At 39.7% G+C, this 27,388-nt stretch overlaps 1 protein-coding gene across 2 annotated transcripts; it reads right to left on the bottom strand.

Annotated features, from left to right (window-relative positions):
• Positions 1-521: 521 nt before the first annotated feature.
• med25 (mediator complex subunit 25) lies at positions 522-26,970 on the bottom strand. Of its 2 annotated transcripts, XM_081610277.1 has the most exons (22): positions 26,952-26,970; positions 25,449-25,555; positions 23,433-23,523; positions 21,541-21,721; positions 21,419-21,464; positions 20,602-20,726; positions 20,422-20,520; positions 20,225-20,345; positions 19,050-19,206; positions 16,904-17,025; positions 16,693-16,768; positions 16,063-16,286; positions 15,452-15,553; positions 13,048-13,130; positions 11,884-11,941; positions 11,683-11,790; positions 10,530-10,706; positions 3,297-3,410; positions 3,118-3,189; positions 1,979-2,140; positions 1,768-1,888; positions 522-954 (listed from the first exon to the last, which is right to left on the bottom strand). In XM_081610277.1, exons 1-22 carry the CDS (start codon positions 26,953-26,955, stop codon positions 851-853), a joined length of 2,454 nt encoding a protein of 817 aa, XP_081466403.1. In that variant the 5' UTR covers positions 26,956-26,970; the 3' UTR covers positions 522-850. The 2 variants fall into 2 exon arrangements, with proteins under 2 accessions (XP_081466403.1, XP_008414619.2); XM_008416397.3 differs by lacking the exons at positions 23,433-23,523; positions 25,449-25,555; positions 26,952-26,970 and adding an exon at positions 22,710-22,869.
• Positions 26,971-27,388: the final 418 nt, after the last annotated feature.

Below are 27,388 nucleotides of genomic sequence, written 5' to 3'. Positions count from 1 at the left end.
AAACAAGAGCCCACTGTCACGGTCTCTTAGCAACCGCGTTTCCCTGGTGACACGCAGCCTGACGTCACTTCCTGTTGGAAGCAGAGACGTGCCGCGCGTGTTCCTCCGAGCCTTTGCGCCGCTTTCAAACCGAACGAAGCCGCAGGATTTCCATCCTTCGAAGATTGAACCCCATAAAATGGGAGCGGCGGCGCATTAAGAGGAGCTCACAGCGCAGGCGGCATATAGACCGACGGTGCCCGCTGTGCGCATGCGCGCAGCCTGATTGAACACGCTGCCAGTGGAAACGTGGCCAACTCATGCCATCTGGTAGGACTACTTGGCACAGCGAGGTCCGCCATGGTTTCTCTACATATTGGAGTAGTTAAAATTAACACTGTGACACTATTTGGCAGGAAAAGACACCAAACTATCTATTAGTGGATCTATTTCAGCTTCACCTTTCGAGTCCAAGCTGTTGCAACACAGAAGCTTCGGTTGTTTGTATGTATGCAATCCAAAAGCTCAAGAGCTTCTTCAGGTTTTTTTTAATGCTCAATTTTATTTCATCTGCAAAGACTTGACTTGATTATTTAAAAAAGAGAGAGAAAGAAAACGTCTGGTGTGAAGCATGAAGGATTAGTTTCCTCCCTGTTTCACCGTTTCCATAAAAAAAATAATTTTTCTGCCCCCAATTAACTCTGGCAGCTCAGCAGGGCTAAAAAAAGCAACAACATGTGGCTTGTTTAATTAAATTGAACATTTAGAGAAGACAAAAAAAAGAAAATGCAGAATTATAACTCCAAGTTGGAAAGAAACTAAAAAAATAATTAAAAATGAAGATTCAAAAGTCCATTTTGGTTGCGGATCCTCAGAGAAGGTCCCTGATGACGTCTTCGTCTGTGATGCTGGGGACCTGGGGCATCCCGGGTTGGGGTATGGGCCCCCGCTGCCCTCCAGACATCAGCATCTGACCTGCACACAGACACACATGAAATATTCAGAAGCGCCGCTAATGGAAAAGCTCAGAGCGGGTTTGTTTGGATAAAAATCTGGAGCCAAAATGGAGAGGAATTTATACGATAGCATGTAGTTTATCCTGCTTTTCTGTCACACTTACGTATTTCAAAACAAATGTTACACTAAAGAAAACCTGAATGAATGCAAAAAGAGATGCAATGTCGAAAATATCTATAATTTCTGTAAATATCAGCTGTAGTCAGTTTTCACGCCTGATAGTTCAGTCGATTCGGTTTAAATAGGAACCAAAATTCCCATTTTCAGCCGCTGCAGTTCAACTTTCACACTAAAACTAATTGAAAAGCTTGTTCCCCTCCTCCCCTGAGGGGGCGCTGCACCAAGAACCACTGAAGAAACAACACAAAAGTTCTTTCAATTTGACCTGCTAAAAAGTTTGGACATCACCGTTTTAAGACGTTCTGGAAAAACTGTCTTTATTCTGCTGATATCATGACTATGCTCTATGATATAGAGTATATATATTTTATTGCCTGGCCTTAATACTCTGTCAAACAAACTTACAAAGGGGATAATTGGGATAAAAACCAGTTTTTAATAAGATCATTTTTAATGTTTTTTTTTTTTTTGGGAGAATTTTTGAAGAAAAGAAAAAAAAGTAAAATCAGAAATGGGTCTTGTATGAAACAAATTGTTGCTAATTGCTTCCGGCTAGTCTGAAGGGGCCGAGTGGGGGAGTTTTAATAGAGGGGAATCTGCCTTTTTCCATAAATAAGTTGTCATTTCATCTTGCTGTGAATAGTTGCTGACCTGTCATTGGCTGCCTCCACTGGTTCTGTATTTGAGGCCCGCCTCCTGGTGCCGGATGCACCATCTGCTGCCCCATCGCTTGGTGGGACATCATGTTTGGCATGTGAGACACGGCACCCTGCTGTGAAAACACACAGCAGTAACATCGTTAGGTTCTACATGCAGGTATTTGGAAATTTAGCAGGAAAAAGCAGCTTTCTGTTGCTCTCACCGGCTGCTGCTGGCTGAGCAGGAGACTCCGGAGTTGCGGATTGGCTCCTGGATTCGGGAGGCGGAGAATAGGTTGGGTCTGTCCGCCCTGAGCAACCTGATTGGGTGGAGCTCCGCTGACCGGAGGCTGCTGATTGGTTGGTCCTGCTGCTCTCATCGTCATCTAAATGCGTTAAATGCAGGTTAAAACAGACAACCAGCGATAGTTTTAAGCTGAAAACACTGAAAAAAAATAAACATTTTTACACTTTATGTTGCAGAATCAGCCAAGATATGAAAAAAATGCCGATTTATAATCCGGAAATTAAAGTAATATTACTCCGAAGATTAAAGAAAACCCATTCCTGATTGTAAAAAATGGAGAACTATCTACATCTTAATAAAAATGTGTTTAAGATGCCATGATTTACAGTAATAAAACATAAAATATAAGTTTAAGATCATATTCACTTTGTCCAAGGAAAATTATGTTTGAGATCAAGCTGGAAGAATTACGCTACAAGTTATTTTATTACCTGGAAAAATTTATTTACTCTCCATTAAATGTAAAATCAGCTTGCCATAGCTGAGTGCCCACAATTTAAATGTCCTGCATAAAGTTAATTAGCTTCCTACTGGTAATATAAATTTTTTTTAAAACGTATAGAGCTAAACGGACTATTAATTAAGGCCACACTAAAGAATAAGAGGTATGAGAATAAAGTCATACGAGAATAAAATCAAGATATTATGGGAAGAAATTCGTGATATTAAGAGAATAGTCATACTTTTATTAGAATAATTACACATGAATTATAAAGTCAGAGTTACCAGAATAAAGTTGTAATATTAAGAGACTAAAGTCATAGTATTAATTTATTCTTGTAATATGACTATTGTTGACATAATTATTTTCTTAGTATGTCCCTCATCCTCCAACATGTTGCATAATGTGATACTTCTTAGAAGTTGCACTGGTCTCTTTAAATAAAAGCAACTTAAATTAGTAGTTTTGCTTTAAAAACATGACATTGTTGACAGACCACATCAGCACCATGCCAGTCCATGCCTACAGTTCACACATGCATGAAGGAAACCGAGTCCAGCCCGTCTGAAAAGGTGCAGTTAGTTAGTTAGTGTTAGTTAGTTAGTTGTTCTCACCATGCTGCTGGGCCTTTGCTGCTCCTCCATAATGGAGACCTGACTAACGGGGGGCATGCCCACCACCACAGACTGGATGCAGAGCCGACCAGAGAGGAGCAGAGACAGTCACCAGTAAGGCATGCACTTCCACAGGCGGCCGCCAGGAGGAGAAACGGAGCGGCTCTGGATTTGTTTACCTGCTGCTGGACGTTGCCGTGGGAAACCGGGATGGGGCCGGGCGCCCGGTTCAGAAAGTTCTGGTTGGTTGGGACTTGATTGGGCTGCATGGGAACCCCAGCTCCACCTAACTGCTGCAAAAACAAAATGTATTAAAAAAATCTCAGGTTTTTTTTTTGTTTTTGTTGAAAATTTAGATTTTTCTTGGGGGAAAAGTAGAAAATAAAATCCCTGTAGAAAACAATGTTTGGGTCATAATGTGGGAAAAGTGCAAAGGGATAAAAAACAAAATGCTGCCAAGTATTTTTGGTTTAGTTTGACATGCAAATATCTTATTACACTTTAAATAAGAAAACTAACTTAATAATAACGTTTTAGCAATAAATATGAGCTGGTATTAAGTCATATGTTTATTTTTTTTAAGTCTGATGTTATACAAGTTTTGCAAAATGCATGTCATGTGAATAACTATAATCTCCTGATTTAAAAAAAATCTGAACTGAATATTTTACATCAAATTTCTTAGGCCTATAAAAATCTAAACAAAGTTTTACTTTCAATGTTAAAGGGATAATTCCTGCATAAATAAATAAAACAAGACTTATTGTTCAAATAGATTTTTTTGTATGTGTCGTTGTGTGTTATGTCTTTGTGGACCACGAGTCTATTGAATAAAGCTTCTCTCTCCAAGAATACATTTAAAAGGTCCCCAAACTAAAAATCCTGTGGTGGAGAGTTGTCAAAAAAAAAGATACATTTAAAACAAAAATTATAAATTTTTTTTTTTAAAGATTACAAAACATTTTTTTATTATTTTACGGTATTTTTGCAGTTTCAGAGTCAAAGTGTTGTACATAGTTTGGCTGTTAAAAACATTCTCAAACATATTTTATCCACTTAAACAACTCTGAATATCTACTTATTTTATCAATTAGCCTGTTTTCAGTCTGTATACTCCAGTTAACGATCAATCAATAAATTAGTTAATCATTTCAACAATCGATTCACAATTAATCCTAATTTTGTTGCAGAATTACAGTTTCAGAGTTTTGAACATGGAAGTTTTGAATAATTTCTACATGTTTCAATATTGCAACCTGTGAGAAGCATTGAACATAATCTTGTAACTTTACAGATTAAAGTTTGTTAAAAAGGCGATGAGAGCCTCACTGTGAAGACGCTCTTCCTCCAATTAAATATTTATACTCAGGTTGCAGGTTTTAATCAATGTTTTTGAACACAAACTCTGTAAAACACAGATATTTCTCACAGGTTGTTGGGTTTAAACATTGCGTTTGCCATCAAAATGAACAAAACAAAAATCCTGCTTGACATTTTAAAGGTTAAAAGATTCCTGCAGTAAAGAATAAACTTATATTTATACCCCAAATGAAAAAAACATAAAGATCTTTTTTGCAAAAATAACATGTTTAAATGTGTAAAATGATTCCTAATTGGAAAAAAATCATTAAACTTCTGCAAATCCCCAGTCTGCTGTTTGTATGCACCGCTTCTGCTGACATAAAGCGTATTTACAGCACAAATATTTTCCTTATGCAATTTACAGTGTTACCAGTGTTGAAAGCTTGCAAGGCTGCATTTACACCCACTCTGTCAGACGGCAGATGGAAAGAGAAAAACAAACACTGAGAACAAGTGGAGATTTTACTTTAAACCCCACCTGCGAGGTTTTCTGCACAAACTTCCCCTCAGTCACTAAAACCTGCAGCAGAATCTGGAGGTTAGCATTTATAAATTAAACGGTAACAGAAACCAGAGGCGTCCCGCAGGGTTCACACAGTCTCCAAACTGGATCTTTTAGCTGTTTTTTTGCACCTTGCCGTGTGATCAAATGTTCTGAAACGGTGCACATCTCTAAAATAGTCTTATTCACACAAAATCTGACGGTGCATATCGCTTTGCCATATGATCAACAGAGGGTGTTGAGAACAGGTGAGACCAGTTCTTATTTCCAGGGATCAGACACTGAAGTATTCTCTCCTCTGCTTTGACTCACAGCTGAGCGTCAGTGACGTCCTGATCCACAGGCTTCAGCGTGATGTTGGTCCTCCCTTTGCAGCCGAACAGCGTCTACTCTTCTGGAAGGCTCTGCACAAGGTTTAGGATGTTTACGGGGGGTTTTGACCGTTCTTCCAGAAGTGCATTTGTGAGGTCACACACTGATGTTGGACGAGAAGGTCTGGCTCTCAGTCTCCACTCTGTTGGGTTGAGTACAACTCTCCATCCATGTCTTCATGGACTTTGCTTTGTGCTCGAAGGAACCAGATCCAAAATGTTCCCACAAAGTTGGGGGCATGAAATTGTCCAAAATGTCTTGGGTCCATGAATAGATCCAAACTGGCTGAGACAGAGTGGTCAAATATCATGCAACAGTAATCTGTTTACTAACGACAGAAAGGTGCAACCTGCTCAGGGTCATTTAACTAAATATGACCAGTGGTGTGCATCAAAGTTTCAGGCTTTCAGGTGGATTAAGAACAAATGAGCCCTAAAATAAAGCTGGACATTTTAAAGCTACATTTTAACGCTGTATTTTTATTCCAGTATCAGATTTTCACCGACACCAAAAATACAGCTGGGTAATGAGTTATTGACTGCAGGATTTCAGAAAATGACTTTTTAAAAACCACACAATCCTCCCGTATCCAATTGTAATTAGTGTGCATTCTGGGTAGTGACATCACAAGAGGCTGAAGAATCGAGTTAACTTGCATTAGCAGATGCTGCAGCAGAGGAGCAACTTTTTACAGATTTCAACAGAATCTGAATATTTCAGGCTGGATTTGAGCTGCAAGCGGCCAGATTTCAAATGTTTTGGTCAGAAATCAACTCCGAGGAACCCAGCTGGGCTCAGACATTATACTGCCAGAACAGCCCCTCCCCCACTCAGCTCCTTCAGACTAGCCAGCAGCAATTAGCAAACACCTGGTGGAACTGCACATCCTTAATATGCGAGTTACTTCTCAGTGAAACGCCGGTAAAAACGTTCTTAAAGGGTTAATAGAGGAACGTTGTTGTGATGACTTCCTGTGGGGGGAGTTTAAGACAGAGTAGGAGTTTTTAAAGAGACAGAGACCCAATTTCAATGTGTTAAATTAGGCGGCAGCATTTCTTTTGTCTTTTAAGCTAATTTTGATCTTTACAACATTTATATAACAATTTAAGTCATCATATTTACTTGATTGTGCTATAAAATGGCACTAGGAAAAAACGCACTGCCCCTTTAAGAAGAATTATGATGGCTTACCTTTTGTGATGTCATCCGAGCCATATAGGCCCGATAGCTTTTTTTTTTTTACATTTAATCTTGGTTATGTAAGAATTTCCAAGAAATGCAATGAAAAAAAAACAGCAAGACACATTTGACAAGTGAAAAACTACATCCGCAGTAAGTTTGGTTGATTTCACAATATAAGGTGTCAAGCAGCTTTAAGGATCAAAGTTCTGATTCCTTAAAAATGAAAACCAACAGCATCCACACGCAGATGCCTGCTCAGGCTTTTAGATTTAAAACGTGTTGTGAAGGATTTCACACTCAGACAGACACAAGGGGAAATGAAGGGCATTCATCTCCACACCCAGCAAAAAAAATTATTAACTTCAGACTCAGGAAAGCGTGATAGAAAAATACCTTCACCCATCCGTCTTACTGAATCCGAACAAATCACCCAGGGATGCTGCTAATACGCTCTCTGACCAACAACAGCCAGGAAACACGCAGCTCTGGGTCTTCCAAGAAAACTAAACCAGCCCGTTTCTCCTCCGCCGCCTGTGATTCATCTGCTGCCTTCAACTCGCTAACCTGCATCACTTGAAACGCCATAATATTCGGATCTGAAAAGGGGAGAATGCCACTTCTGCTACACAGAAACCTTAACTACTGGTCCAAATTGAATTTTAATTATGCTAAGATTGCTGTAGCACTTCCTTATTAGCAATGCAGCACTGAATTTGTGATGGCACACAAAAGGCAGAGGTAGAAAAAAAGTCTTCATTAAAATTTCATGACTCCTGCCTTCTCTAAATGCCCCGATACTCAAACACACACGACTTATGAGTCACATATTGGGCCTCTCGCAAAGACATAAAATTAGCGGGATGGTTAGACAAGAGCCATCAACACCGATGATATCAGAGCATGAGGAGTAATGTAATCTGAACCATGTAAACTCGCCAAGCAGCTTTATTTTTAAAGAGCAACATGCTGCTTCCCTGGCAGCGAGAGGAGCTGGAGGAACGCCGTGTGACGGAAAAGGCGGCTGATCCAGAGGAAAGTTCGGAGAAACCTGAGCAGGTCCATGACAACGAGGAGCGTCAGATTCAGGATCGGTTCTGTTTAATGATGAAATTTACACACTTTGGACTTAAAGCTGCAGCAGAGCAGCTGCTGTGTCACGGCATCATGATGCCTTCGGGACATTTAATATGAAATAAACTGATTAATTTGAAGGGGTCTTCAAATAAATCAGTTTATTTGAAGGGGTCTGCATGACGCCGTCACGAACACGACACGACGCCGTCACGAACACGACGCCGTCACGAACACGACACGACGCCGTCACGAACACGACACGACGCCGTCACGAACACGACACGACGCCGTCACGAACACGACACGCCGCCGCCGTCACTAACACGCCGCCGCCGTCACGAACACGACACGACGCCGCCGTCACTAACACGACACGACGCCGCCGTCACTAACACGACACGACGCTGCCGTCACTAACACGACGCCGCCGTCACTAACACGACGCCGCCGTCACTAACACGACACGACGTCGTCACTAACACGACACGACGCCGTCGTCACTAACACGACACGACGCCGTCGTCACTAACACGACACGACGCCGTCGTCACTAACACGACACGACGCCGTCACAAACACGACGCCGTCACTAACACGACACGACGCAGTCACAAACACGACGCCGTCACTAACACGACGCCGTCACTAACACGACGCCGTCACTAACACGACGCCGTCACGAACACGACGCCGTCACGAACACGACACGACGCCGTCACGAACACGACACGACGCCGTCACGAACACGACACCGTCACGAACACGACACGACGCCGTCACGAACACGACACGACGCCGTCACGAACACGACACGACGCCGTCACAAACACGACACGACGCCGTCACAAACACGACACGACGCCGTCACAAACACGACACGACGCCGTCACAAACACGACACGACGCCGTCACAAACACGACACGACGCCGTCACTAACACGACACGACGCCGTCACTAACACGACACGACGACACGACGCCGTCACTAACACGACACGACGCCGTCACTAACACGACACGACGCCGTCACTAACACGACACGACGCCGTCACTAACACGACACGACGCCGTCACTAACACGACACGACGCCGTCACTAACACGACACGACGACACGACGCCGTCACTAACACGACACGACGCCGTCACTAACACGACACGACGCCGTCACAAACACGACACGACGCCGTCATAAACATGACATAACACTGTCATAAACATGACATAACGCCGTCATAAACATGACATAACGCCGTCATAAACATGACATAACACTTTCACAAACATGACATAACACTGTCATAAACATGACATAACATTGTCATAAACATGACAAACTCAAAGTTGCATTGAAAGTCCATAAAAAATGCCAGCTTGATAATTTACAAAAATGATTTTGTAAATGATCATAATTTACATAATCATGGAAAGTTGGCACTTTAAATGGATTTTTAATGCAACTTTTAGAGCAACTTTGCATTAAAAGTGTAATTTACCGAATGACACTTCATAACAGTCAAACATTCATAAAGACTCCTTCATGTTTATAACAGGTGTTATGTCATGTTTATGACAGCGTCATGTCAGTCTTATTCACACCCCCTCAAATAAACTGTTACCGAATTTTAACTATTCTTTACACTTAATATGGGAATGCAATTATGAATACACTATTCTAGTTATAGATGTAGAAAATAATAAATCAAACCAAGTTTCACATGAACAGTAATTTACTGGATGAAGCTACAAATGTAAGGATTGGATGTAAAAATAAGTTAATATTTAAAACCCACAACTTTGAACATGTAATTATACTTTACTACTGTCCTCCTTTTGCTTTGTTTTACATTTACTTTGTTTATTCTTTTATTACACTAGATTCAAATCAAGTCAAACCATTAAAGTAAAAAATAAATAAATAAATGAATAAACCGACTCAAAGTTTTCTGGACAATAAAATAAAATTAATTTCATCTCTAGAATAACATCAAAATATTAAAGTAATAATTTTACCAAAACAAAGTTGTGATAAAATGAGAATAAAGGCCAGAAAAGTCAAACTAACAGGACTAAAGTTGCAGAATAATCAGAATTTTAGTAATATTACAATAATAACTAGAAGTCGTAAAAATACGACAAGTTATAATATTAATAGAAAAAATCCTAAATATTATGATAATAAAGTTGTAATAGTAGCAGAATGAAGTGATAATAAAATGAGGATAAGGTTATAATATTATGAATATAAAAACTTAGAACATTAGCAGAATAAAGTCATATTAGGAGAATTAAATGGTAATTATATGAGAATACCTCCATGAGAAATCATATAAAATAAATATTGAGCATCTATAAAAATACTTCATCAGTTAATTCAGCATCAGATTATTATCAGCAGGACTTTAAAACAATTATTTCAGATCCTTATGACCACTGAAGCTTTTTCCCCTCAATAAAATTAACCTTTTTTCATAACTTTACAACCATTTTCCGGTAATATTGCATCTTTATTCAACAATTCTCATAATTTAAAAACGACATAAAGCAAATCTCTTATTCTCGCCGTGATACTCGGTCATGAAATTAGGAGAACGTCACATTTTTGTTGAAATGTTTGACATCAAACGCCGTTGAGTTGAGCATTTTGAACGCGGCTCAAAGAGACGCTGCAGCCTGAGATCAAAGCACTTATGAGGCTCAGGAGGGATTTTTAAATTATATCGTTATGAAAAATTTCACCATCATGAATGATAAAATCCTATCAATAACATCTGAAAACTGTCTCAGATCTTATTTCCTATTTTACCCACTGCTGGTTACATGAAAGCATCAATAAATTAAAAAGTGCGACTATGTGAGCAGTTCAGTGATCAGAATTTCATCCTGCTGAGCCCTCTGACCTCTGACCTCTGACCACTCACCGCTCGGTGCTGCTGGACCTGCTTGTGGTTGGTGATGACCTGCCGGATGCCGTTGACGAAGCCGCTCTGGTCGTTGGGGATGAGGCCCATGAAGATCTTCTTCTTGGAGGAGTAGAGCAGCATCAGGACCCGAACTTCACACGGCGAAGTCGTGTGGGGGAAATGCACACATCCTGCCTATATGAACACATACAAAACATTTATTTACACGTCATTCAGGTCTAATTAAAGCCGACAGAGTTTTCTCTCACATCCAGCAACACAAACTGCTAAACATTTTAATAGATTCGGTTCGAATGGGGGCCAAACTTTCACACCAAACCTTTATAAAAACCTGTTCCCCTCCTCGCCTGTGGGGGCGCTGCACCAATAACCACTGAAGGAAACGACACAAAAACCTCTGAAGACACTCAGCGAAACCTCGTAAAATGGAAACAAAAACGTAGTAGCATCAGATTTTAGTAGCTGTAGGATTTTTCTTTTGGTTTTGGCAAAAATAAACGACATTTCTTGGACTAGATACCCGCATTTGTTATGGTTGTATTTACCCAGAATGCCCTGCGCTACGTTTGTTTAACTGTTGATGCCACTGGGGCTTTTATACCTTGCGCAGCTCTTTGGTAAACTTGGGCTTTCCTTATTCATGTGATTTACCAGCGTTATTTTTTATTTATTTTGCACATCGATGGCTCTTCTCAGCTGACAACAGAAAACAAATGTGGATTTTTTTCATCGTCTTTTTCTTGCTTCCCCCAGGATAGAAAAGAAAAACAGAAACAATCAAGACTCTGGCTTCATAAACCGAATACAAATGGTGTTAATTCATAATTCACAGAGTGAGTTAGAGATGCAGCTCTGCTTGATTTTTCACTAGTTTTAACAATAAACCTCAAGAACAAAGTTTATGTTTTACAAAAGAATATTTCCGTCTGAAGTGAAAGAACATTTGAAATATTTAGGCAGAAAATTAAGACATCATGTGGGTAAAAAGCCTTTTCCAGAGTTTTTATCATCATCACTGGAACAAGTAGTAATGATCAGGCCCCCTAGTGGCCAGAGAAGGAACCTGCGCTTGGATTTCACCAAAAGTCCTAAATAGAAAGTTCAACAAAAGTAAAAATAAATTTGAGGTTTAGCAGGAGTAAACACTCACAAAACCATTGGCCATGATGCGATAAAGGCCCCGCAGGGAATCCATGTCTTTGCTGGTGAAGAGAAACTGAACCATCCGAGAGTTTCTGAACAGGTGCCCTAAAGTCGTCTGCAGGAAAAACAAGCCGGGTTATAATTTAAAGCATCGCTCCAGAAGTTTCTGCTGCATAAAATGCTGATAAAAAAAACCCAGCTCTCTCACCAGTAGCTGCTGTGGGATCAGCTGCATGATGAGCTTCTGTGGCCACTGGTCTGTGTTGCTGCAAGGACACGAAAGCAACACGATCAGGGAAAAACGAAAACCGACAGCAAAGCCAGGAAACCGTTTGACGAGGGTCAAAATGTGGCGTAAAATTCAATTAAACCCAAAAACACTTTGTTTATCCCAAAGGGGAAACTGAATGCTGTCATAACTCATATCATCCAAGTAAGTTCACAGAATCGCTGCGGCGCTGCGGGCAGGAAGGAGAGCAGTCAGTCTTCCAACCAATCGGAAACAGCCTCTGACTGAAGACCAAATTAGTGTCAAACGTTTGTGCAGCAAGAATCTTTACTTGTTTAGAAGAAATTAATGTTTCCAGAGGTCAAAGGTCAACCAGCCCACCAACATTTACAAAATATAACAACTAAATTTGTGTCGATGCAAACATTTTAGCAGCACAAACACACAATAACTCTTATTACTTTTTATTATTATTATTATTTTAATGCTTTAGCAGAGGTGGGGAGGACAAGTTGACACTTAAATTTAACCTCAAACAAAACATTTTGACGCATAAATGTAGCAGCTGATTGACAATATTGAGCCTGATTCTGTAAATATGGGCTGGCTGACATTTAATATCTTTAAATCGATTTTTGCTGCACAAACATCATTTTTGTTTAATTTGTTAAAGTCTGGGGGGTCCAGCTTCACGCCAACAGCTCAACGTCCAGGCAGGAGACGATGTTAAACATCAACATGACATCAGTGGTTGGAAAACCCTGCTAATCCGTCCCCTTTGCTTTTGCCACTCCTTTTTAATTCCCCATCTGGCCTCAAGGTTAGAAAGCTGTGCAGAGAAAGACTTTGGAGTCGGGAATATCGACAGAAGGGATGGTCTGAACTTTTTCTGCCTCTTTGCTCCATGAAATCTCCTTTTCGACTCCTCTGGCGTTTCGGATTGCAGCTCAGGTTTTATTTAAGCTTCTGAGATGCTAATCGTACGGCATCCAGATGCTAAAGGCGACTAAATGAGCATGTGAGGAAACCCCCGATTAAAGCTGAGCTAGAGAGAATCCTGCTGAGAGATGTTTACAACCATCAATCTTACTTAAAAACTGACCATAACAGACGTGACCTCTGACCCCGGCTTTAGCTACTCACAGGTTTTCTCCTTGGTTGACGAAAACTTGACACGGCAGGGAGCGCGTCAGCTTGGTTGAATCCATAGACGAGGCTTTGGGCTTCTGGAAATAAGGAGAAACAAATTGCTTAGTAGGCCTGAGAAGTTAAAGATGTAAATAAAAGCTTTCAGATATAATTCTTCTTCTCAGCTTTAAGAGTGGAAGCAGGTCAGGGGTGAACTGCAGCGTTTCTGCCCAGAAAAAAGACGTGCGGTTTGTCCAGCTCGACCCTCTGTCAGTGACCCCAATCAGGACAAGCAATTACAAAAAGTCCCAGCGGGGAGAACTGCCAGGCCTCATCTTCAGGGCATCAGTACAGGATAAATGATTAATCAATCACACATTAGTCAGGTCCACTGTACTCAATTACAGATTTATTGCAGTGAAGACAAATGGGTAATTTATTCTAAGTGCTGGCTAAGGCAGAAAGGACATGGAGTGAAGACGTAGAGAGCAACAAAACAATTCTTCCTGCTCTAAATCAGGGGCTGATTACGACTGAGGGGGGAAAACCCACACCGATCAAACTGCGCTGATGATGCTGCGCTTTAAAAAAAACCTCCCTCTCATCAACAACTGCTTCCTCCAAATGACTTTCAGATGCTGCAGTTTAATTGTTCCCAACAATACAAACCGCCAGATGAGCCAACTGGCGGAGGAAACCGTAGAGTAAAGCAACGCCTCCCAGTTTCACCCGTTTATGGATTTGGACTTTACGAAGCTTCTCAATCTTATTCCTATCCGTTTAACCGGCTTCGATAGTTCTGACAAACAGATGAGGGAGGATGGGACGACGGTCGATGGCGGCCATTGATCGGCCCGGTGCGAACACGTATGGCGTCCCATACGAGCCGCATCAACGCAGTGAGGCTTCCTGGTTCTGCACTGTAAACCGGATCAATCCGACCTTGGAAGGAGGACGGTAAGTGATGCGTGATTAATCAAACCGCACAGCCATCGATAACAAGGGGTTATTAGGAATTTGCACCATGGTGGCTTCAGGGTGATGATGATGACATCATGTGACCCACCTGCAGCTCTGTGTTAATCAATTACACCCACGGGTTAAAGTTTTGATTTTAAACCGTTTATTTTAAGATGAATGAAAACCAAAGGAGTGTTTGTTTTATTGACTCACAAATAATGAAAAGTTTTCTCATAAAATTTGAATGCAAAGAGTTTTAAGGACATAATCGTTATAATATTATGACCCATGTGATCTTGGAGGAGGCTGGTGACGTCACAGTTTCCACTCAGAGGAAAACAAGCCATGACAGGTGATTCCTGAAGGAGCTGGGCGTGCTGGCTCCAATGTCTCTGCCCGGCTTTCTAACCTTACAGACACGTAAAGAGGAGCAGCAAAAGCAAATGAGGTGGATTAGCAGAGCTGATGGCGTCATGCGGGACACGGCATTGAGGAATATTATCTCTGCTGCCTGGACATTGAGCTGGTAGCTTCATACAGCAGCAGTCTTCAGTCAGAGGCTTCTTCAGGCTGGTTGTAACACTGACTGCTATCATAGATCCTTCCATGGTGTGGCATCATCAAGCCACCGACTCGTTGAAGATACTTGGATAATAATTATCCAAGTAATTGGATAATTACTTGGATAATGTATGCTTGGAACAAATCATACAGAATTTGTTCCAAGCATTTTGCTGGAAGGTTTTGTAGAAGGAAGAAAACCGTCTCTTTGTATTGTTTTTTGGGTGCTAGAGGCCTTTTTGGCAGCTAGGCGTGATGTTTGCAGTAGGGCTGTGTAATAATATCGATTTTGGGATATATATCGATATTTTCTTTCCTAGAAACAAAATCGATATTCATCTGCAAGTATCATAACATCCAACTGTCACCTTGCTCACTCACTGTTGCTTCGCCGGGAGAGTGATTCGGTCATCAGGCTTAGAGTGATTCCTTCAGATGTTAAGTGTTAAAAAGGTATCAAACTATTCAGAGCAGGTGCTTGGTGACTTTATTTACTTTATAAATGCATGTAAGCTACAGTTTGTACTGTTTCAATTAAAAGAAACATGTTTTCTCACCACTTCTTTGATTCATTTTGTCCAGCTGTCGACTTTAAGTCTGTGTCCAACCAGAGGCAGGTATTGTGTAGTTGGTGCTTTTAATCAGTTTTCAGTTAAATTAATTCAATCCAACTCTATAACAGTCACAAAATGTCACCAAAATCACTCTGTCCCTCTAAAATCTTTCAGAAAATCATAAAAGTGTATTGAATTGTATCATTTGCTGAATATCTCAATATATATCGTATCGTGAGCAGAACATCGTGCATCGTATTGTGAAATTATTGTATCACTGCAGCCCTAATTTGCAGTGTGAGGAAAAAGGACAGAAAGCTGAAAGGCCCTGGGTTCTGGGTTACCTCCTGCCACTCCAGAACGCCGGTCCAGGCCATCACCTTATTGGCCATGCCTTGAGGCTGACCCATTGGGTTTGCAGTAACTTGACCTCCGGGAACGCCGGCCTGCGGACAAACAAAGGAGTTAACATTTTTAACACAAGTGTGCTGTAGTGAGATATGCATTTTAATTAAAGGGAAACATATTCTGGGGGGGAAATGTCATTTAGTTTCTGAAGAAAACCGAACTTTTGCTGCTGTGATCTTCAGGAGGAAATAAAACATTTGGCTTTGATCACATTGAAAATCCATTCTGATATTTAGGTTCAGACGTTTTACCGGTTTAGCAGCTGCAGCGTCAATTAAAGCTCTAGGATGAAACATAAAATCTAATCCCGTCTTTCATTTGTCCGTCATTCAGGCTGAGGTGGTCCAATCAGAAACGAGTCGAGCTCCTCCGATAAAAGCCACCAACAGTGTCGCAGCAAGCCAGCCTTCATTAACCTGCCACTGCTCCCACTTCACTAATTAATACCGGATCCCTTTAATAAGTTAACCTGAGTCCCTGCACATAAAATAATAATGCACTAAACGACACTGATGACATGAAAAGTGTTGAATCTAAATTGTCCTACGATGTTGGGCTGTGCTGACGGCGCCGTGGGCTGATTGGGCTGCGGCTGCTGACTGGCCACCAGCTGGCCCGGGGGCGGCACGGCTTGCTGGGGGTTGTGGGGAACCTGCTGGGGCATCGACTGGTTCAAGGTGGTAACCGTCTGTACGCTAGACGGGCCGTGCTTCGGCCCGGGGACCGAAGAAATCGGCTGGTTCTGGAACGGCCCGCTGGTAATCCCTGTGACTGGAAGAAAGAAAACAAAAACGACCGCAAACGTCACAGACAGGAGATTTGATTTAAATATGGTGGAAACAAAACATTTATCCAAAAAACTCCAAACTCCCAAAGCTGGAAACAACAACAAAAAGTACAAGTTTGCGTCTTTTTCAGGTGTATGAAGATATTTTCACTAGAAACTAAACAAAAATGCTTCCTAAGACTTTGTGTACTTGTGCAGTGAAAAGGTGTAAATTCTGTGCATCAACAACCTCAGACCTCCACAAAAACAGAGAGTAAAGTGGCTGGTAAACATCTCAGACATAACAGGGAAGAAAATCCCAGACGTGGATAAACACAGAAAAAAAATGCAAAACAAAGCTTGGCAAAAAATTAATTATTCTCAAAAGCTTAGCACCTCCTGTTAACTTACAGCGATTCTTCTGGTTATTGGCTGCATCCACGGCCATCTGTGCAGCCACCTGAGCAGGAGTCAACGCCGGCTGATTCTGCAGGAAGCAGATTAAAGGCACACAAATACAGCGTCAAACATTTTCCAGAGGAAGACATAAACGCCACGTTCTGAGCGCGCGCCAAAAAGCAGGTGGCAGGAATTAGCATGAAGCCGCCTGCTCGTCCGTTACCTGATAACTGTGTGCGGGGTTGATGGGTGGGGGGGCCTGCGAGGGTCCGACAACAGACTGGCTGCCAGGCGGCGGCTGAGGAGGGAGGACCGGTTTGTGTGGAGGTCCTCCGCCTGCGGAAACTAATAAAGATGTTTCCATGAGACAAAAACTGAAAATCTGCTCCGCACAAGGTGTTGGGGTTCATGCATTTCTCTCTCCTACGCACCAAAACAACTAAATCTTTCCGTCAGACCGCTAAAACCTTCCTCAGAATAAATACGGCGCAGAAAAATTGTGAAAAAGCAATTAAGGTGTGAAAATTAACAGCCATAAATTGTTTAGCAACAACATAAATGGAAGAAACCTTGAAGTTCATAAAGTAAAGAAACATGTAGGTGGATGATAAAATAGTTTTTCCTCCATAAAATGAACAGGAAAATGTCAAATAAACACATATCTAAAGTTTGCACACAGCAACGCGTTTAACAAATATTGCAAGCCAGATGTAGGAAACACTTGACATGATGTAGCAAACGTTGCACCAGCATGTTGCCATGGTCCCCATTCCTTCCTGAGCGTACACAAAAACAACGCTTGGATCTTTTTACACAAATATGCCAAACCGCCGTCAAATCTGGAAGTGATGTGAGCAAATACGATTCGTCCAAATGAGGTGCAAAGCCTCCAGAGGTGCTAATCTAAATAATCCAAAAGGATTTACCCAGAATGGCGCGACGCGACAGCGGGGGAAATTCAGCAGCTGTGCCTCAGAGTAACAAAGCAACAGAATGTAAAGATGTTCAACAAAGAGTACAGCTGCAGTAAACCTGCAAATAAAACCAAAAACTAAACCTCTCTCTCTTCATTACGAGTTAAAACTGTTACTAAACATTCAGTGTGTTTCGTTAAGGATTTAGAGAATAGCCTGGTTTCAACTAAATGTCCCAAAGGTTTGCTTTCCAGGGTCTGAACCATCAAGTTTCAGGATTTTTCCTCAATGCCCTTATATTTCTGATCATGGACAAAATTCTAAACGTTTCTATAGATCTATGTGTCTGTTGTTCCCAACCGTTCCAGTCGCTGCTGTAGATGTTTGAGGCACAGAGGAAGTTTCTTTTTCCCTCTTATTCTGCTCAGGTGATTTTTCTACTGACCTTTTGGAAACATTTTCATGTTTTGGGCTTCAGCTTCTCATTTTCTCTGTTTTACCTTTTGAATGCAACTATTTGGATCTATATTCAAAATCTTTGCTTACAATTCTTAAATTTCTTGCTAATGGGTGTATTTTGTTGCTATGGACTTCGCATTGTGTGGATGACGTAGATATCCTTCGTCCTTCCTGTGGAAAAACCGAGTCGTGATCAAACTGGACATATTTTTGAAGCTTTGGGGACCAGCTGAGTCTTTCCTACTTAATCCCTAACATTTGTGTCTTTTATCATTTTATTTTACTCATTTATTTGTTTATTTTTCCTGCTTTTTGTCTCAGAATGAGGTGAAACGGACTGGAGGAGGAAGCTAGCTGCTTATTCATGTCGGATATTTTCACTGCAAAGAAACAAAATCTTGCCAAGTATTTATTTATTTAGTTTCTATTGCAAATATTTTAGTAAACTTGAAATAGGACAAAATAACTTGAAAGTAAGATCTTGGCAAGATACAGCAGCTTGTTTTAAGTAAATAATTCCTTAATATTGATGAAAAGGTTCCACTGGCAGATTGTTACTTATAAGAAGACATTTTCCCCATGTTATAACCTCATTTATCTGCCAGTGGAACCAGAACTTTTTCATCAATATTAAGGAATTATTTACTTAAAACAAGCCTTTATATTTTGCTAAAAATGTATCAAGCTAGTTTTGTCTTATTTCAAGTTTACTAAAATATTTGCACTGGAAACTAGAGCAGACATACTTTGCAAGATTTTGTGCTTTTGCAGTAATTGTTGTTTTGTTTTTCGTGTGTGTGTGTGTGTGTGTGTGTGTGTGTGTGTGTGTGTGTGTGCGCGCGTGTGAGGCAGCATGCGGTTCTCTTTTGTTCTTTGTGTTTGTAACCGATTTAAAATTAATATAAACTAAAACTAAGGAGTCCAAGTCGAGTCTGAAACTCGTGTCGCTTCCCAGAAGCTCCACTGAAACCTGGTGAGATCTGGGACGTTTCTCACCGGGCAGAGAGATTCCTCTGACCAGCACCATGTGGAACGGGTCCTGGCTGTAGTCCGGATGCGGTTCCACGGCGCCGGTCACCGGAGACGCCCATTCGAACAAAGCCCTGAGAGCTGGCAGCTTCCGCGGAGCGACCACAGAGAAGTGAATCCCTCTCTGCAGAAAAAAATTACAAAAAAATTTTAAACCTTCGCAATCGATGCTGCCTCTCAGACACACATTTTAAAGCTCTACGGTATCCTGGGCTAAAATTTATAAACATGAATCAATTTTCAAACTTTTTCTGACATTAAAATGTTTCCTATGATTTGCTTTCAGCTTGTTAGCAGCAATTTAAAGTTAAATAAATGATCTTTAAGGAGTTAATAAAGTTATTCTTTATTAAACCAAAATGAAAACATTTAAATTCTGAGTGGTAAATTAAGCACAATAGGGCTCAAATAATGAATCAGATTAATTGTTATGAATTGGAAACTGAAACAATTGTCAACTAATTTTGTAATTGATTAATCATTAAGAAGAGTATAGGTAATTTACTGAAAAAAAACATAATTCAGATTAGTAATTAAGCCAAAACTGTACAAAATTTTAATTAATTTTGTATTTAAGATTAAAAAAACCACCTTGTTAAAATGTTTTACCCAAAACTCTTCAAGTGGAAAAGTTTTAGTTTCACCTGGTTTAAATTTTAGGCAACAAAATGTCAAATTTATTTATATAGCACTTTTAAAAACGGGTTTAAAACTGCAGCAAATGTTGTACAAAAACAACGACACAAGAGAATAAGTTGATGAAAAGACAAATAATAATAAAAATATATAAATAAAAATAAAGTGAAATAGTAAGAACAATAAAATAAAAATGAAACATAACAAAAAATGCTCATTTTCTTATTTAAAAAATGTCTAGATTTTATTATTTGCATATTTTAATGTATTTCTAATATTGTATAAAAAGGTTTAAGTGGTTAAATAAAAATCTATAAAATGTTCCAATTTTTCATCCGATTAGTTGATTAATCATCAGATTAATCAAATACTAAAATAATAGCTACTCCAAACAAAAACAAACATTTCTAAAGAGGAAGCAACACTGAAATGAGCAGCTTGGCTCTAAATGCTTAGAGCTGATTAATTACGCCTGAAGGCCTCTATTGCAGCAGAACGTCTCTTACATCTCTGATGATTTTCACCAAGTTATCCGCAGTGAAGCCGGTGTAGCTGACGCTTTCCACGGCGGGAAGCAGATATGGAGGGGAGTTACACAGCAGCACACACACCTTATGCGTTTGACCTCTGCAACAGCGCACAAAATGACAAATTGGTCTCAAATAACACACAGATGTGAAGATATGAAGAGACACCAGCTTACATTTGTTCTCTCATCTTTTTAAAGTCGTCAAAAAGCTGCAGGGCCACAGAAAGTCCCTCTGCGATGAGACTGCAGCTTTCAGCTCCGCCTCCCATGAACCTGCAGGAAACCGAAAGCTAAGAATCATCCCAGCTCCGAGGAGAAATATTGATCTGGATTAAAGAAGATGAAGTTATTTACTGGATGCTGTCGATCCACGACACGAACTCGAAAGCAGAGCTGGTTGGTGCGTGACACTGGACGTAAGACTCCGGCGCGCAGTCAACCGTGTTGAACACCACCAGGCCGTACTGCGTCCCTCCATACTGCAGGAAACAAAGTGGTGCTCACCTTCAAGAGACACTCCGATTTCAGCCAGAATACGAAGAGGGTGGGGATGTAATCAATTCATGGGTTATTAGGTTAAGATTAGCTCCAATCGATAAACTAGTAATGTCCGTTTAGACTTCTTTTAGCGGTGCAGTTTGGCCGCCATCCAGCAGAGGGCGCCGCTGGTCACCTCTAAACGGAGCCAAGATGGCGGAAAATTGAACGGGAGAAAAGAAAGGATCTAAACAGGGATGAAAAATGCGCTTCATACGGACCTGGCTAAAATATAAGGAATCTACAAGCTTCTTACATTTCATGTGAATAGCGATCACTATTAATCGATTTGCTACGGAGGTCAGGAAGTGACGACAGAATAGCGGAGAAGATGACAGAAAACGAACAGACATGACGCGAAAAAGCGTGAGAAATAATGTGAGAAAGCCATGATTTTCCAGTCAGTCAGTATTCAACACAGCTGACACAAAAACGTGTTTTTAAATTCAGCATTTTGCGAAAACCGTGTTATGGAAAGGCGGCCGGGCCTCTTGGTACAAAATAAAACTTAGGTTTTTAAGAAAATGGCCGCTTATCAATTCATCACTAGTCGATTGGTAAAAGCAATCAGCTTTAGATTAACTCATTAATCGATAACTGACATCCCTTACAGAGCGGTGAGAAGAGCACTCACGTCTCCACCGAAATCTGTTTCTGCAGGAGGGCCTCCGTTGAAATATCTAGGAAAAATAAATACATATGGGAGATAATTAAGGACACAATGAAACTCTCCAGTTTGGATGTTCAGGAACTTACTCAATGGCTGGAAGAATGTAGTTTTTCCTCAAAGACTCAAAGTACGGTCCGAGGTTGGCCGTTCCTTCGATGACGAACACCACATCAGCCACCTGGTTGGGTCCAGGTTTGGTGGAGGGCTCCATGCCTGCTGCTGAGCTCAATCCAAGGCAGGAGGAGGAGGAGGAGGAGGAAATGTCATCTACATGCAAGCAGAGGAAAGAATATTCACACAAAATCCAAGGTGCCTTATTGAGATTCTCAACAAAAAGTGGTGAATTATTTTTACATAAATGATTATATTCAGACCCGCTTTACTCTAAAGCAGATTAATTTGTGAATAAAGAATAAAAATGAGTACCTCTATAGTCCAGACAAAAGTTAAATTCAATGAAAAGTGTGTAATATTTAAAAATGTATAACTAATTTGGCTGGTGTGGGCCACATTTCTTTTATTCTCAAACCTTTTAATAAAAACCTTTTATACAAACCCTCTTAGTGTGTTTAATTTGCATAGCAATGCTACAATGTGTTTTTAAATTGATGTGTTTCTGATGTTTGCAATGGTTAAATGTTTTATGGCTTTATGTTTGATCTGAATAAATCACAGAAATGTAGAAATTATCTTACTTTAAATTATCTGAATGTACACACAACATACAAAAGAGAAAGAATTGTAAATAAATGCAAGTGCAAACATTTTAGTCCGTTTATAATGCATCAGAACTCGGAAAGGAATTCATTTTAAGCTGCGCAGGTGGTTTTGCAAGTAAATTATAGTCACAATCTCTACTTTAAAGCAGTCCCACAATCACCTATTTTAATATTTTTTTGCAAAGAAAACAAGATATCATAAAACATAGTGTTTTAAAAACTGAGTAGGCTGTGTAATAATGTCATCGTGTTTAAATTTGGCAAAAAAGCTGATCAAAAATGGTAGAATTAGCCCTTTACTCCAGCTCTAAATCGACATCATACCTGTTAATTTGTTAGTAGCTGATTTTAAAAGCCAGTCTAAGCTAAAACCAAGTAAACATGTTTTGCTTCATCAAGTCCATATGAATCTAAAATCAGAATCAATAACCGGTGGGATTCAACAGAGCTTCTTATTTCGCATTAGCATTAGCAGTAGTGAGTGTTGAGTACATTGTCTCCTTATAACAGGAAGTTAGACAGCGGTGTGGACTAACCTGCTGCTTCACGGCTGTCCGTTAAAGTGTAGGATCTGGAAAACCGGAATCAAATCAGTTTTAATATAAACTAAACCGCACAGCTGCGAGGCTAGCGTGATCATAAATAAACTCATTTGTTTGATTTTTTACGGAAATGACGTTTAGGCCCGCCCACCAAGACGTAACACTTCTTCTTCTTCGTCGCTTTTGGTTTGAACAGAATATACCACAGGGGGCGCAGTGCTTCCTTCCACAGGTCTGAACGTTAAAGAGTGCTAAGGACACGTGGACGCGCCCGCCATATTGGCAAGGGAGATTGCTGCTCGGAAGAGAAGAAGACGGAGAAATTTGCGTTTCCAAAAGGCCTATGAGAGATTCAGGTTTACATTATAGATGAAAATTGTTTTCCACAAAATTATAAATTAAATTAAAAGTGTTGACTTCTTTAAAAAATACCTTAAAGAAATATTTACATATAATAGGAAAAGGTGAAAGTAATACCATATTAAATTGTTTTTAATTAGATTTTTGTATTAACTATAACAATAAACAATATAATAAAATAATAAAATAATAATAATAATAATAATAACAGTCACTCACTGGCAGTAACAGAATAAAATAAAATAAGATAAAATGCTTTAAAGCATTATTTAATATGTAAAAAAAATACAATTCAGACAATTGGGGAGTTAAAATTATCTTTGGTATTATCTGAGCAGTTTTATTTGCAAACTATACCTGGCCCTGCTTGAGTGTTTTCCTCTGTGTCATTCTGGGACATATTCATTGTCAGAATTATTGTTCCAACTTTGTTTTCAATAATCATACACTGAAAAAAAAAGAAGAAAATCTTAACTTAGTTTTGGTCAGGTTTTTCATGCATAATATCTAAGCACTCTTGAAATGAGACAAAACTAACTTATAAATAACATTTTAGCAAGAAACACGGACTTGTTTTAAGTCAATAATTCCTAAATAATGATTAACTAGTTCCGCTGGCAGATTATTTTACTCATAACAAAACATTTTGTCTTACCAGAATCGTTTGTTGTGAATTGGTGCTAAATAGTTAAATTTACCTAAGCCTGTAGACATAACCTCAATATTTATTGTTGTTCATCATATTCTCAACAGTGATCATGAACAGATGTTGTTGTTCAGTATCTCCAGTAGATGTCAGCAAATTTCTTTAGTAGGTAAAAATCCCCCGTCAAGCCGCTGCTGAGTAATTTCCACAAACACTTGAGGGACAACAGCCTGATGACTAAAGCTGTGATAAAACACTGTCAGGTTTCTTTGCTTTTGACTTGCTGAGTTCAAGGAATCACAAACTGAACATCACTGACTCATTTTTATGTTTGCAGACTCATCATCAACCATTTCATGTTTAACACCAAAGGTTGTAATCCCGGAGATACAATCCTCATCAGCAAGTCAATACAACAAACAGCTAAACGTATTTTTAATTAATCAACAAACAAACAAACTGTTTTTTGGCAGGTATTGTATTCAATTCCAATTTTTTGTTGAAATCCGATCTTTTTCTTTCGTGGCCGTGCACTAATTAGCTTAGCTAATTAGCTTAGCTATACCAGCTAAGCTAATTTTGCTAGTTCGGCAAATGAGTAAGTACTACAATAAATACCACTGATATTTATCTTAGTATTACACATAGGTGGGTTGAGTACACAAACATTTTTGATCAAATAATAGTTGTAAAGTACGCATATTGTTCGTAAATTATGAAGGTCGAGAGAGCTAGTTATCACTGTTGCCATAGCAATGTAACACTACATCATCAGACGGACCACAACATGAAGTTAAATGGAAATTTTGGTATTTTAAGGACCAAAATGACAATAGTTCATATAAGTAACAAAGAATAACTAAATTAGGCAAAATTATTTTTTTTCAAATCAGTTTCTTTCAATAAAAAACTCCTAAAAGTTTTTTTTTTTTTTTTCAAAAACGTAATGTAACTAGTTACAACCCAAGTCTGATTCTTGCCACGCATAGAAGTGAAACAAACTGGATTTTTTTGTGTGGTGAAAAGCCGGATTTAAGTCGCATTTGGGTGAAAAGAAGCAGATTTTCCTGCTGTGACTGCAGCCTTTCATTGGTCCAGTGGTCCGTTCTGCTGATGGTTACTCGGTTCTGTTTTCATCCAAGTCAAAACCTCACAGACACAATAATCTGCATCAGTTTAACCTAAATGCTGCAGGCGGGAGGAAACGGCCGTGCCGCTTCCCTTCCGGAAGTAGATGAGTAAAGTTCCCATCTAAACATTCAACCCCCCGCAGCGCGTTTCGATTGTGACCGAGCAACATGGCCAATTTAAACTGACGGGACGGCTTGTGAATGTTTGTTTGTGCATGATTGTGCCCGCCTGCGTAGGCACCTCTGATGTTTTCTGCTGCTTGGAGATATGCCGTCTAGCTTTGAACTTCAACACACACCATGCAGGCAGTTGCCAAGCAATTACAGAGAACCTGCTCTCTAGATGCGTCTTCGGAAAGCCAGACAATGTTTACTTCCACTGCATTTGGGTTTTTTCTCTTTCATTTAATGTCAGAGACTGACATGATAAAATATGAATGAAAAATATGTGTCTGTAAGGTCCAGGTGGTGTGGCGAAGACGATCCATCTCCTGACCGTTTCATCCAGCTGGGAGGGCCAGATGGTCGCCTCACCACAGGTAATCACAGCCAACATGCTGCTACACTTAAATCCTCTGAAGAGGTTATCAGAGCTACCTGGGACATTTGGGGTGTCATACATTTCTCATCCTCTCTGGGTTTCTCTGTGAAGGCTGCTGCTGGTGATGTGTAGCAAAGGTACGGCAGCCTGTTAGGGCCAGTATCTAGGAAAAAAAAGGAGAAATTTTCAGCCAAAGAACTCTGAAAGTTTTAGATTAATTTCTGAAATGTTTTAGAAAAAACATGGACATTTCTGAGTTTTAAAAGTAAAAATTTGTTTGAAAAGAATTCAATTTTTTAGTTTGATGTCAAAAATTTTCCAGCGAAAGACATGAAAACTTCTGAGTTTCAAAAGTTGAATATTTGCTAGAAAAAAACTACAATTCTTATATTAATTTCAGAAATTTTTTAGAAAGATCTCGGAAATTTCTGAGTTTCAAATGTCAAAACTTTAGCTTGAAAAAAATCTCAGAATCTTTTAGATTAATATAAAGAAATTTCAAGAAACAGTTTGGAAATTTCTGAGCTTGAAAAGTTGAAAAATTGCACTAAAAACAAAAACAAGAAGCTTTCCAGAAGAAAACATGGACATTTTTGAGTTTGAAAAGTCAAACATTTTTGACAGAATTTTGACTTTTTGTATTGCAAAACACAAAATCTTGTTAGTATTTGTGTTTTGCAATACACTGCAAAAACACAATGTTAACACGTAATTTTTGTCTAGTTTCTAGTGTAAATATCTTGGTAAACGTCAAATAAGACAAAATTATCTTGCAAGTAACTTTTCAGCAAGATAGGAGCTTGATTTAAGTAAATAATTGTTTTAATATTAAAACGTTCTTGTTCCACATGCAGATTATTTCATTTATAACATTTTCCCCACATTATCAGTAAAATAATCTGTTAATAAAACTAGTAATTTTTCATCAAAATTAAAGAATTATTTACTTAAAACAAGCTCCTATTTCTTCCTGAAAAGTTACTTGTGATTTAATTTTGTCTTATTTACCAAGATATTTCCTGTGGAAACAAATGTGAAAATTCTTGGTAAGATTTTGTGTTTTTGCAGTGTAATATTTACGTTTAAAGCATGAAAACAGAAACACCAAAGTCACGACTCAAACACAGCTGCTTCCACTCGAAGACATCCCCGTCCTAAAAAGCCACTGCCTTCTTGTCGTCATCTGTAGATGTTTTCGTCTTATTTTATTTTATTTTTTTTAATCCACGCTGCAGTAACAGCTCGTGTTTAGTTGTCGGGTTTTAGAAAAATTCCTTCAGAGAACCAACCCGCCTCCCCTCCCGTCCGCTGCCTCTTACAGCTCACTGAACTGAGTGAAATGTCTTTCCGACTAAATGATTTTTTTTTTTTTTTTTTGCACGGTGGGAAAGTTGCCATGGAGACGGAAATTCCCCCTCATCCCCCTCCCATCCTCTCATTTTTCTCTCTCAGTCTTTAGTGTTAAAGCAAAGCTAACTGGTGGGTTGCCACATATATTTATATATGTGTGTGTGTGTGTGTGTGTGTAGCTGCCCATTATGGATGGTTTATATACAGACCCATCCTCCACAGCCATCATCTCCTCTGCCGCTCCAGGTTTCCCCATGCGTTCTTCCTCCTCCTCCTCTGCCGCCTCCTCTCCCTCGTCATCCTCTTTTCATTTGTTTAATCCTCTCCTACTCCTCCTTCTCCGTCATTTCCCCGCTCATTGTGATCGCCCCTCTCTGCTGTCTGATGAAATATCCGACTTGCAAATTGCCTTTTCGCTCCAGCAGCAGCAGCAGCAGCGACACGACGAATAATAAAAGTGATTAAAAGAAAACAAAAACGGGAGAGAGAGCAGAAGTTAGAGAGCGCACTCTCTAGAAACACAATCTTACAAAAGGTCTCTGGTCTAGTTTTTGATGTATATCTGCTAGTACACTTGAAATAAGACGAAAGTAACTAATTAGCAGTGGGGGGTTTTTGATATGGGCAGTTGACCAGGGCAGCAGAA

Source organism: Poecilia reticulata, chromosome 8 (genome assembly GCF_904066995.2).
Source record: "Poecilia reticulata chromosome 8, P_reticulata-male-v2, whole genome shotgun sequence".
Lineage (NCBI taxonomy): Eukaryota > Metazoa > Chordata > Actinopteri > Cyprinodontiformes > Poeciliidae > Poecilia > Poecilia reticulata.
The sequence above is the reverse complement of the archived record's forward strand: the minus strand, read 5'-3'. Positions and strand labels throughout refer to the sequence as shown.